This window comes from Ixodes scapularis, unplaced genomic scaffold (assembly GCF_016920785.2).
Source record: "Ixodes scapularis isolate PalLabHiFi unplaced genomic scaffold, ASM1692078v2 PGA_scaffold12__126_contigs__length_90152505, whole genome shotgun sequence".
Classification (NCBI taxonomy): domain Eukaryota; kingdom Metazoa; phylum Arthropoda; class Arachnida; order Ixodida; family Ixodidae; genus Ixodes; species Ixodes scapularis.
In genome coordinates, this window is record NW_024609838.1 from 8893213 (window position 1) to 8906971 (window position 13759).

At 46.7% G+C, this 13759-nt stretch overlaps 1 protein-coding gene across 1 annotated transcript in view; it reads left to right on the forward strand.

Annotated features, from left to right (window-relative positions):
• The window catches only part of LOC8035128 (lipase member J), a 35338-nt gene that overhangs the window by 3060 nt on the left and 18519 nt on the right, over nucleotides 1-13759 (forward strand). The window contains exons 3-5 of the mRNA XM_042289312.1: nucleotides 394-595; nucleotides 2049-2166; nucleotides 5600-5750. Coding sequence (XP_042145246.1) covers nucleotides 394-595; nucleotides 2049-2166; nucleotides 5600-5750 — 471 coding nt within the window. The remainder of the gene's footprint in view (nucleotides 1-393; nucleotides 596-2048; nucleotides 2167-5599; nucleotides 5751-13759) is intronic.

A 13759-nucleotide genomic window follows, 5' to 3' on the forward strand; every position in this document is an offset into this window, starting at 1 on the left:
CGTAAAATAGCTTTAATAGGCGCCGAAGATGCGCGAGAGCAGAGATTCCGAAATCTCCATATATGACGCCACGCCCCGGGAAAGAGAAGCTTCAACGGTAATTTAAAAATTATTTTCTGCAGCCTCCGTGTATACCAAATTGAAAAATAATCTCGATATTCGTGATCCTGGCGGCCAAATGAAGACGATTTGAGTGTTTTTTTTTTATCAAATACAGAACCGCTTGAATTTCTCTTTAAGTGATGCGCGTAATCTCATGCTTCTTGACAACGTTGTACAATACTCTTGAGAGCAGCTGTCATCGTTGTCCACCCTCCCCCCTCTCTCTCTCTCTTAAAAAAAAAAAGGAAGAAGAAAGATTGCCAAGTTGCTAATTTTTTTTTTCCTCCGAAGAGCCAGCTGATCGCGTCCAAAGGCTACCCGGTCAAGGAGTACTCCATCACCACGAAAGACGGCTACATTTTAGGGCTCCAGAGAATTCCCTGGGGCAGAGATCAGCCCCGTGTCAGCGGAGGCAAGCCGCCGGTGCTCGTCGTTCACGGCCTGCTGTGTTCTGCGGCGGACTGGGTCATCAACTACCCCAAGGACAGCCTAGGTAGGCCTCGTGACTCCGGTCTCATGCCCGCCGTCGGCAGTCCGCTCCCTGCACCCAGTTCATAAGAGATGAACTATCGAACAACTCCTGGTATTGCGGTCTGCTCCAATGAAAATGAGAACAGTTCGAAAGAGACAAAGAGTTGTCTAAACGTTCCCTAGGCCTATTAAAACTTGTTGTTGGCCTAGTTGGTTCATGATGCAGTCAAAAGGGTTTTTTGCGCGACACAAGGGACAATCACAAGCGCTTGTCCGTGTCTACTCGCTTGTGATTGTCCCTTGTGTCGCGCGAAAAACCCTCTAGACTGTTCCCAAGGCCTGTAGGCTTTCCTCAAATTCTGTGACGCTTATGCATTCATTGTAACGGGTAATTTAGCGAGTGGAATGAGGCTGTTGACCTGGGACTTTTTAGGGTGCGTTCACTCCCAGGCGCAATTATGGCAAAGCACGCGTTGTATAACACCCTTCTATTCTGAAACTTGCACTACGTTGCTCTCCTTGGCTTCGGCTGGGCTGATTCGCCGATCATTTAATGACATTCGATGTGTACATTACATTAAACGCACGTGGGGCAGAGGTATCGTTCTTCACGAGCTCATTGTGACCCATCCAGGCATACCCGCTCGTATCGGCACTAACCGAGAATCCTTTTGTCGCAATCGTGGACAATTTAATGGTACCTCCTCTACTGTAAAATTTAATGACGAAATCATAGGAACCGCGGTGTTGACGCAGTCACGGACATTTACCCACGATGACGATAGTCAAATGTGCGGCTCGTAGATCGACCGCGAGCATTGCGTGAGCAGTTCTGTGAATCGGGTTTGTCACAATTAATGCCTCGGAAAGCAATCGGACAGTGGCGTATATGTCCAAACGCTCCAACGACGGCAATAGCCAAACCTGCCAAACCCTAACGATGCCTAGAATTCGGCATGTACCCTTGTGTGCTACGCCAATCGATTAGAGGATGATTAGCATCCTCTAATCAGCACTGTAGGGACTGCCAGGATGAGAACGTAATTGGGCGTCTTTTTGGGATGTCCAGCGCGTGCCCGAATGGCCTTCAGTCGTGCTTTGGCTGCACGTGCACGATCGAGGCCCACGACACACCTTAGTGTTAAGCTCGCGCTCAAGGCGGGAAGACTGAAATACCTCCTTGCCGTTCTTATTACATCAGTGACTATTCATCACATGGTCATTTGTTTCGGTTACCAGCGAAAGGAGGTAAGGGGAAACTCTAGTTGCATTTCTTAAATTTCTTTTTTGTATATTTCCGATTGCGTGGAGAGAAAAGAAAAACAATAAACCAATCTAACGCGTGTTTAGTAGGTTCTACGAACGTCAAGGATCAGCAATTCTTAACGATGGTTACTAAAAGTACAATGAACTGTTGCACCACTCGCGCTTTTTTGACGAGGCTCGTTTTACTGAGCCGCGATGAGTTTGTGCAGGCTTCATCTTGGCTGACCACGGTTTCGACGTCTGGCTGGGGAACGTCCGTGGTAACACGTACTCAAGACAGCACAGGACGCTGTCTATCCACGGAAGGTCAAAGTTCTGGCAGTTTAGGTAAACCAATGGTTACAACCTGTAACCCCAAACACACTCTGTCTCTTAATAAAGACTTTTAATACCGTCGAGACGGGTATAACAAAGTCAACGGGAATTGGAAATCGCTTCGCTATATCCGCTTCTTCATTGTATATGAACTCGTACAAATAACATGGGAAAAAAAGGTAACACGGGTTGTCACGACTCAAGGGCGCATGTCCGCAGAAAACGGTCGAGGCTTCCCTGCACGCGTCCTCTGTCAGATCGGAGCCGCTTCACGCCAACTGCGAGAGGCTCCGATCGAAAAAAAGATCCCGCTACGTACGGACCGCGTCGACGGCTGCGACGGATGGCACGCTTCTGATTCAAGGACACTGCCTTCGTCTTCCCCGTTGAGGTGCCGGCGGTGCCGGGCGTTGAATGGCGATGATTCGCCGAACCGGTGTTTAAGCGAAGCAGACTTCCGCGCAAGAGCGACCTCGCCGACCAAACGCAGACGCGGATCACGAAGCGCCGAGTTTGCGCTCAAGCTTGTCTGTCGTCGGTATAGAGAGCCTAGAATTAAGAGATGGGGTAACTGCTTGCTTGGGGGGTCAAGTGGTTTGTGGGCCGCGTTTGCAAAACGAGCTGCAAGGGCAACTCCACTCAAAAAGTCGACCCTATCGAAATGACTGATATCGCTTTAGGAGGTCAAAATACGGTCATACCCAAAATATTACGTCAAACCGACGCCGCGTTACCGATTAAAACCAATATTAAAAATGTTCTCCCGGCTCGGTTAGCGGCCCGAAAGCGGGTGAGCAACGCTGGCACCGGGTGAGCTAGTGAAGCAACACTGGGCAATGACGTAGTTCTAGTCCTACGCTCTCGTACGGTCGCCGCGAACGCTTCGTTTCCCGTGGCATTCTGCGATTCTGCTGACGGCACGGCGTGTTTACCACATTATCCTGTGTTCCCCTATTTTTATTAGCGTCCAGCATTGCTTCCGCGACAGAACGGAAGAGAGCAAAGCGGTGCTGCTCGCTCACGCGCGCGTCGTGGAGCCGGAGAGACTCGCTGGACTCGCGTTGGGCAATGTCGAGCACGACTTGTAATGCTGTGGGTTGCATCAACAAGCCGGTGCGCAACCCGGAGCTGCGGTTCCACCAGTTCACAAGAGACCGGAAGAGGCACAAGGTATGGGTCGGTGCCGTTCGCCGGATAGACTTCGGAAGACCGTTGACTCCGAGCTCCAACGCGAAGCTCTGCTCCCAGCACTTTACGTCCGACGCCTACACACGGGATCTGCGGCTGCTGACTGTTGCGAGTTTCTCCACGAAACATGCGTCTTTGAAGAACGATGCGGTGCCGTCGCTGTTCGCGTACCATCCGCCCGCTGCTCCAGCACGATCGGCCGGACGCAGCAAGTCGCGGCTGATCTAACTAGCGTGCACATAAAGGCACCTTGGCTTTAACAACTTAGCCCACTTGTGGATACATCTGTCCATCTATCTCCCATTATTTCGTCTTCTCTCGGTCCATGAGCAAAAAACAAATACAGTCACGCTGCGCCGGCACCGACCGCGTCATATTTATAGCAGTCGGATTCGCTTTTCAGCCGGCGAATTTATAAATACACATTAAAACTTACTACATTTGGTGCATATTAACAAAGTGAAGCGGTAAAAAAAGAAAACGTGCATGTAACCTTCTGTTTTGAAACTCCACGTGCGACTGAGCCAATATTGTCGGTGCGTCGGCGTGTCGGCTCAGAAGCGCGGGACGAGAACTAGGTCATGCCGACGACGCGCCACTAGTATCAGTGTTGCCAAGCTGCTTCAGCCGGTAGTTTCGGTTTTGCCGTGCCGCCGGAACGATTCTTGGATTCGCGATATAAACAAAACCATACACACTACCGAAAAACAAATTATATATCGTGATTCAGGGTCGCCGGCTTCGACTAAACAGATCATAAACCAAAAGTTGTGAAAATGGAGTGGAGTTGCCCTTTAAGGAGCCAAAACTCAAAAGCGTTCACCTTTTGCAAACGTGTCCGTCTCTCCGCCCAAATTCCTCGATACACTGGCCACGTTGTCGCTGGCGCTCCTATCGGCATGCGACGAGGGCTTCTGCCCGTGCGATGCGGTAATGCCGTAAAGCGGCTTCCCAGATAAGGAGCGGGAAGCAGACGACGTTACAGAGACTGCCGCCGGCGGCCCTTCCAGCATCTTCTGCTGCCTGTTCTGAGTGGCTTCTTGGCCGCGGCCGAGACTTAAACAAATTTTCGAATTTTATTCTTTTTTTTTTTTTTTTAATTATCGCAAAATTTGTTTTCGCTATATCTGCGGGAGCCGCTCAATTTCCTTCGCTAAAAACAGACACAACTGCATTGAAAAAAGTGCAAAAAGGGAATAAAAAATCGTGATGGCTTCGCTGTAGCCGCAATTTCGTTATAACCGACTTTGTTATAACCGGTCGCGAGAGTAGATCGTTTTGGCGCTCCGATAGTGTCACCCAATACCAAATATAAAATCATGCGCAGAGGGTATCACTATCGAAGCTATCGGAACGATCTACTATACCGCGTTCATACATGCTAATACATCGTACAAAAAAAAACAGTCTGCAGACACAATTCTGTCATGGCGTCTGTAACGAACGCCACGTATTTTGTACGGGGTACGAGCAGAGTAACTGAGGCTAACACGTCGGCGGGAACTATATATGACTCTTCCAGTTTTTAACTCTCGTTTCACGTCCTTCCCACCAGCTTATAACGAGCCTTCGCGCTTCAGGTGTAACCTCTAGATATCGAACTGGAAGGTACATGTGACGAAATATATAAGAACTAAAGAAAAAAAATGTTCGAAACAACTTCTTGGTTCGGCGTACACATGGTTAGGAACAGCCTATTATATACTCTTCGCAGCCAACTCAAGCCTCAAAAAGCGCCAAGGTACTGCTACGTGATTTCTTGGTTTCCATAATCCGGTCCGCTCACGTGATAATATTTCTTGTTTGTTTAACCCCTCAAAGCAGTATCTTAATTTGTCTTTCTTTTAATTTCTTTCGCGAGTGTACAGGGAGGATTTGGCCGACTATATCAGGGCAGTTTAAACGTATACGGGATCTGGGATGAATATTTCACCTCTGAACAGGAACAACCGTTTTATGGCTTGTTACTGCGCAGCGTTTGCCATCCCTTCGATTTGTTCTTCATTTTTCGTACGAGGTGACTGATTGTGCAATTTCCTATAGGCTGCCCATGGATAATGAGATCGAAAATGGCGAACCATCTCGTTTCGCTGGTGGTTACTCGTCCAGGAGCATGTCAGAAGCTGAGAGACGCGCTAGCGGAGGTGCTAACGCAAATTTCGGGTTGGCCCACAAGCGATGACGTTTGGGGGAGGAAGGAAGCAGGCCTTCTAGGAGGTGTTGCGCGAGCGCTTTTTCTTACTGTTCGCCGTCGCAGCTTCCACGAGCAGGGAATATACGACATACCCGCCATGGTGGACTTCGTGCTGAAAGAGACCGGCATGCCCCAGCTCTTCTACGTCGGCCACTCGCAGGGAACCATGGTCATGTTTGTCCTGCTCTCTGAGATGCCAGAGTACAACCGAAAGGTATACACCCGAACCCGTCCAAATCTTCACTTCACATCGTCGATAGTCGTCGTGCGTTTAGAAACGTTAGGTTGTTGTTAGCCATCAAAAATACAATATCGACCTCTGTCAATCGTCTGCTTTTGTTTGATAATCTAACGAGTCACTTTAACAATAATAATAAAAGAATATGAAACTCATTTTAATCCTAGAAAGGAGAAGCAGAGAGCACAAGCACACACATGCAGCTTCATGTTTCTGTTTGTCCCTTACAAAAACAGTTTGCAGACATTCTCTGAGGAACTCTTATGACGTATGGTCAATAGGAGTGCGGCTTCAGATTCTTACCTTTTCCCAGGTTTGGTCAGCATGTCAATTGACCCCGTTAGCGTGACGTCACTGCTCCAACCAGGCCGTTGCTAGGGGCGTTGCTATGGACGAATACATCATTGGATTTCGCTCCGAAAGAATGTTGGTTTGAAAATCAAACGTGGGATTTAAACGCTTAAATAAACTCGAGTTACACCTAAGCCCTTCTTATGAGTTGTGAATGCGAAAGCATGCAAGCCGCTCGTCCACTCCCTTATTTCGTCTGCTGCGCGTACTTTCGTCGCCGGTCAGCGCGTGTGCTCCCCTGGTGACCTTGGACGCACCGCGCTGATGGACACGCAGCGCCATGGGGTGTGCGGTCGTGGAAACTGACGAGCGCAGCGGCCAATGGGAGCCCCGTTGACGCCTGCCAGCCAATGGAACCGAAGGAAACTAGGTGCCGCTTTCGCTTTTCAGACTGATGACGTCAGCTCGCTTCATGAGACAGTTAATGCTTTCGCATTAAAAGAATAGATATAGGAAGCGCTGGGTGTCACACTTACCACGACAGAGCCGAGAATCCTCTGTTTCTGAAAAATGTTGGCCGACAACTTCCGGTCTTCGAGACGTCCCGAGATGCCTGCCGCAGACGACGAACACGTGACGAATGCGCAAGGAGTGACTCAAGTACGTCGTCTGCAACAGCTAGAGTCATTCGGATTATAATACGATTTCGATCGGTGTGTATTAGGAATACGGCAGGTCTAACAAAACTAATCAGAGGGATGAAAGCTAATTGTATTTGAGGGCGATACGGGATTCTGTCTGGCGAAAATCATCACGCGTGTGGAGATCCCCTGCAAAATTGTAAGGTACTGCGTCGGCAAGAGCGTCAGACTCTCCTTTTGATTTTGCAGATTGACGTGCACCGCAACGAAGAGGCAATTAACTTGTCTTTGAGACGATCGGTGTGGGAACGAAAATTGTGTTTGCAGGCTCGCGATATGGAAGTGTGTTTCTTACCTGCTTGGCGCACCATCACAGTGAGAACACAAAAATTATTGGTCCTTACGATATCAGCGAGACCCAAAATAGCGACCATAATGAATCAGGTAAAAACATCAGGTAAGTTTAGTTGTTGCTGAGAGATCGCTAGACCAGACGAGTGTGCACTGGAGCAACTGCATCCTGTGTCGTCACAGCTATTAGAAACGACCGCTGGCCTGCACCACCCTATACTTGCACGTCAACGTAGATACACTTTTCACGTCGTCATTGCCACTTATCATAATTACGTGATGACACCCTGTTTTCACCTCCCCCCCCCCCCCCCCCCCCCCCCCCCCTCAAAGCCCTTCTGGCACGGCTCTACGCACTAGCGCACTTCCCAAATACTGCGGAAAGCTGTCCCCGAGAATAGAAGTTTTCTTGTTTCTCACCAACTCAATGCAACGCAGTCGTGGGCTCCAGCAGGGAAAAAGAAACCCAGTGGGCCCACGGAAATGTTATATGTTTTCTCTCAAATGATGTTAAGTCATCTAGTTGTCAACAGCGAAGAAAATAACTGTAGTAAAACTTGATTACCTGCTTTTATGGTCACAATACGGCACTGAAACGATAGCAAAAGTGTTCATGGTTTGATATAAAAAACACAACATATGATTCACCTATTGTTATTATACAAATTCTAATCTCGCGTCGAGCACCCTTGCATTTGTCCGTAGCAACGGCCCTAGCAACGTTTTGTTTGGAGCACAGCGCCATGTTGGGACGTCTTCACGTACGGGGTCAATGTTTAGCGATGCAGGCGGTGACTTTTTCGACGTCCAAGTTCGAAATAATTTTAAGAATTATTTGGACGTCCTTGACACCACCTCCTGAAGGCGTGAACACATTTTGACGTCCCCGTTAAAATGTCTGTTTTATTATTATTCTGACGTCTTAAACTTATAACTTTGGACTTTCGGAAAATGGACAGGAAAGGGACCGGAAGTGGAGGTCAAAAATAGATAATCTTGCTTGCATACGACGTCGCTGTTGAACACGCACTTTCCGAATAAGAATGTCATGCAGTCAATTGCAGTTTTTATTACCTTTTATGTGATGGGGAATAGAAAAAAAAAGAGAAGCTTCTCAAAGCACAACAACAGCTATCAGGCCGCACGTAACGTTTGCTCGGTTGAGCTATATATACGTTACAGAATGCGTCACCGTTGATCTTTGTTATTTATTTCAGGTGTTTTAAATATACAAAGAAGCTGAATCTCGTGTCATAAAATTTGCAGTTGATTGGACGACATTTGCTGTCGAAAATTTCTTATATCTCATACAACCTCGGTGAAGACTGCAATATGAGAATTTTTTGCTCGGTGTGTCAGAACCTTATATATAGTCGTACGTTCGCACGTACCGGTCAAGAAACACGAAGGAGGCAATGTTTTCGTTTCACGACATTTGATGGAACATTTCGATCGTTTTGTAGATGACCCACTCGTTATGCACAAACAAAAAATATAATATCTATACAAAACAACGAACTTAGAAAACCCGGTTAAAGAGAGTGCGGAAGCCACATGCCAAGCGAGACTTCGCAACCACACACGAAGACGAACTCGCACGGTATAGTGGAGGCGTGGAGGCGCAAAAAGCGTGCCCAACTCTCAGAGTTACCTATAGTGTACGCACTGATTTGTTACGTGCAAGCAGGATAGAGGGATATCCGCCTCGCCTTTGTTGTAGACAATATTTTCAGTGGAACGCGTGCCGAAATGGCGTGCGAGGGCTGCAGAACATCGCCACCGGGAGTGCCACGTCCGAGAGGACCAACTGTCGAACCAGTCAAGCACACTCACACGCTGAATAATAGCGAGTTCGTTTCACACGCACTGGCACCGTTCGAGTTCTCTCCCAGAATGCATCGCACTCTCAGAGTGTTGCACGGAAAACTGGACTCAAACGAACTCGCCAAATGCACCGAGTGCAGAAGACTGATTCTGCCGCCATCTATGTTGTAGAAAAGGTACCGACTTTAAACCGAAACTAGCGCCTTTCTGATCGGAGTGATGCGTGGGAATGCGAGAATGCAGTCGCTACCAACGTTTATCTAGAAACGTTGGTCGCTGCAACCTGTAGTTTATAGTTGCGATGACTTCAAGCAGCTCGGCTGCCGTAGAGATAGTTACAGACGGCGTAAATTTCCGCAACCAGCTGTCTACAAAGCAGCTGGTTGCGATCTTTCAATTCTTATAACCGTTTACATTGAAGAAAACTGATGATGCTGTCCGAGCACAAGCATGATCCGTTTGAACATGGTATTATGCGTGAACCGCTGAAAGGGTGCGGCTTAAAAATAGCCTGTTGGAATATCCAGCAAAACTGGGACTTTCTATTTGGATCGTCATTATAGGTGGATCAGATATTAGCCTTGGTGAGGGCGTCGAGAAAGAGAACATTCTCGAACAAAATACGACGGGGCAAGTTAGCTGACGTAGGTAAATGTTAAACATGATGATGTTGCCCAATCCTCGGGTAAAGTTACCATCTTTAGCTTTCTCTGATGCTTATTGAGCAGTCGGACGTTTCTGCTGGGGGAGCTTTGTCGACAAATGTTAAATTTTTCCCCCGCACACGGATGGTGATAGATATCTCGGGGGCCGCTGTTACGTTTGTTCTGAGCATTCCTTTACACACTGGTATATTTCAGCGTTTGTACGGCAACAGAGCGATTTAAAACCTGCAAATAAATCACGGGTTGTCAATTGCTTTCTTCGGGAAATAGCAGACGCTCACAATTCAAGCTCGCGTTTGATTTCGTGGCCCGCGGGACGCGATTTCTATCAGAAAATCTACTTTTTTTCCGTTCGGTTCCGCGACACATCGTAGCAGACGAACCCTCGTCGTCTGCTCCCGCTCCTCGCCGGCCCCGCCGGAGCGAGGCATGACGGGATTGCATTTTGGCGCACTCCCGATTTTCTCGGTGCAGCGAGTGCACGCACGCGTGGGGTGTCAGCGCTGAAACGAACTCGGGGAGTGCAACCACTCGTGGAGTGCCGGCCGAAACGAACCCGTTCCACGCTGCGAGTGGGCACGCGTGGGCACGAGTGCCGTGAAACGAACTCGCTATGAGACATCTCAAGTGCTTACCGAAACTTCTTAGACGTGCGACACGGCGACAGATGACTTCGTCACTACGTCATCACAACACCGACCATCAGAAACTAAACAAAACGAAACTGACGAAACCACGAAATGGTAAACCACGGCGACGGCTGCATCGATGCATCAGCCAGGGTGTCGAACCGGAACCGAACCGAACCGAAAACCGGAACAGAACCGTTATTTTTAGCCGAACCGGAACTGAACCGAACCGAAATCTTCGCCGCCATCTTAGAACTGAACCGGAACTGAACCGGAAAAAAAATAACGGTAACCGGTTCAAAACGGTTCACGTTATTTTTTTGTTGTTAGTATTACAAATTTATTATTTGGGAATAAAAAATTGGCACGTGTATTCCTCTACGTATTGATCAAATCGTCGTATACAGCATTGCAATGTATAATAAATCCTGGTTTTCTGCGGCGCTTTCTTATTGGCACTATGATTAGCCATGTGTCACATCGTCACGTGACGTCACGATGTCAAGGCATGCTGTCAAGTAATGTCACATCACGTGACCCCGTGACGTCACGTGACTCACCGCGTTAAGTCGATTCAAATTGAGGACGTCGCTAGATCTATTAACGTTGTTGATACCGTGACGTCACATGACATCACAACTTCGCACTGAGAGTAACGTGACACCATGATGTACCCTATTGTCATGATCCCGAGCTGAATGCTCTGGTTCATGACAACCAGCATCGCCGAACATTCGGGTAACGGCTCGTGTTCAACTCAAAGATTATGATGGGCCCGAGTCCCACTAGAGCTAGAAACAGAAACAAACAACAGCGATAAGCCTCAGACACATGCAGCATGTTCGCGATGGTACCTCTATACGGCTTTGAGTTGTTCGGTGCTCGCGAAGTTAGCACGAGCGTTTAAAGCCTGCAAATGGTACCATCGTGTGCATGATACTCGTGTTTGAGAATAGCCTTCCTTATTCTACAAAACCTGTCAAATCGCGAAATACTCTGGTTTAAGGCTAGCCGCTGTCATTTGTTTCTGTTTGTCACTTTAGTGGGGCTCGGGCATTATAGCCCTACTAAAACTATATCTGTAGATCAGCCCATGCTCTCTGCTTTGCCAACCCTGCGTACGACTATGATAAACACTGACGGTGTATATATTAGGATCAGATCACGTGGCTGATAGCTTTAATTGCGGGTTGAGGAGGGGAAAGCTGTTTCATTTCTTTCTTTCGACTGTCTGCCATTTCGCCGAGGGGCAAACTAATGGATGCTTTTGCAAAATATCAACGTCAGGGATTGCATCTTAGCGGTATTTTTTGAACTTAAGGTAAAAAAAAAAAATGCTGCACGACCCATTTTACATGTATGCACACCATTGAGGCTCCCAAACATGTTTTCGTTATTGCTGAACTGCATCAGAAAGTTGTCCCGAGAATAGAAGTGTTAAAGGGTCTAAATGTGACGTATTAGTCCGACGTTACATGGAACTATTAGTGTGTACGGGAGGGATACTTGAGAAGAAAGGTCCTAGTGGCCTCACGGGGATAGCCGAACGTTGGCAGCCGCTCTAAGTCTCACAGGAGTGTCGTTCTCAAGTTCTCCAAGTTTCGACCGCCCTGTATTTTGTTTAAACTTCACAGTATGGTGCAAAGTAAAAGCAAGGAAGAATTACTGTTAACGAGTGGCACAAATATAATTGTCGAGTGAACAACACTCAATACGGAGCAGGCAATCCCTGAGGAATAAAAAGTATCTTGAGGAGCAACTAAAAAAAGGGGAGTGGGGAGGGGGGTATTTTTAAAGCATTCTGTGTCGTAAAGATTCCTCTGGCCCGCATTTTCGGTTCAGACTAGAAAGCGTGGCCTGGAAACGATAGCGACAGATGGGTAGTTGGTAACACTTTTATTTGTAAAAACACTCTTGCCAGAAAGCACGTTTTTGTCGTGCCAGATACTCGCGCCGTGCCTAACGACGATGCACCAAAAAGAAAAATGTGTGCCTCTCAAATACATAGCTTGCACTGAGCGCGAAACTTTTGCAGCGTGCATTTTGCCCCACCGGATTTGATTTTCTCAGCAAGAACAACTCGCAATGACAACCAGAGTGTGACTACGTCACGTGCAAACCATGTTAAATACTTCAGCTTTCTGGTGAAGTGCGACGTTCGCAACACCAGCAGTAGACGTCCAAGGTGTAAAGTTGTGTAGTATTTATAGCAGTCTCGCCATGATATACGGCAGTCTAATGAAATGTTGGAGCACATGACTGATAAAGAACAAAGTCGTGAGGTAAGGTCCCAAAACAAGTGCACGTAAAACCTAAGATAACATTAGCCTCCCGAGGTAGTATCTCGCGACGTTTCGAGCTGAGGCTAGCTGATCCTCAAAAGTGATTTATATTACGGTTCTAAAAATCTTCGTTTGCCCTGCGCGGAATCTATGTTTAATTAGGAATATCATTTTCTGCATTTCTATGCATCTCTTTTTGCAGTAAAGCGTTGTGTAAGGGATTATTTAGAAAAAAATTGCGTGTCATCTCCTTACTTCTGCCCCTTTCGTGTATTTGCCTTCCGATATATCATGTGACCACAGTGTTTTTTCGCATACCCTGCAACCCAGTATTTTACACTGCAAAACAGCTAACAAAAGCACGTTGCCGAAGACTCAACAGCTGGCGTATTTTCGAATATCGTCCTTCCGTGTCCGTCTCAGGCGGTTATGTGAACTTCATAAAGTCAAATTTATTGATTGATAATAAAAATATACTTAATTCCTGTCTGAAGAATTGGCAGCATAAATAGAAGATCCTCACCTCAAAGATATATAAGTAAGTGCATTTTTAAATTATCTGAAAGATGTTGTGCAAATATTTTTCGGCGCTTTTATCCTCTATAGACACGTTATAGGTGATTTGGAAAAGCTTTGAATAATTTTTTTTTTATTTTGGAGCTAATTTAAATAACTATGTGCTCCTCACGCATAAATAACTTCTCAAATATATAGAAGTTTATTATCGCGTTTTGTATGTGTTTTTATTATCGCGTTTTGTATGTGTTTTTATTATCGCGTTTTTTCACTGGAACGAATGGTGGAACTATGTCGATTGCACACTTAAACTCTCAGAAAGTGTCCGATTAAGTAGCTTCCGAATTGAGTAGAGCATGAAATCCCACTTTGTTCTAATTAACAAAAATCATCAATTAGCGAGGGTGATGCTTATTTGCAAATTAAATGGGCCGGCATTTTGTCAAGAGCAAACCTCAACATCCAGGCTATGCCAGTTTATCCAACATAAGAAAATGTTCACATGGGTAAGCACTGTTTTAGGTGAGATTCGATCTCAGTACGAAGGTGCTCATAGATTAGAGTGAACCATTTCAGCCATTTCTTTTCGCATGATTCGTCGCCCGCATCATGGTGCTGAGAGCAAACAATGCTAGTTAGAAAAACAAGCATTGCGATTGTCGCTTAGTGTTTCTATAAAATATAGACTGGAAGGACTTGTCCCGTGACTTTCTTGACATTTTGAAAATTATATTGCCTTAAGCTCAGTCGTCTCGTCATCATATATATATTGTGAAACGTATTCCG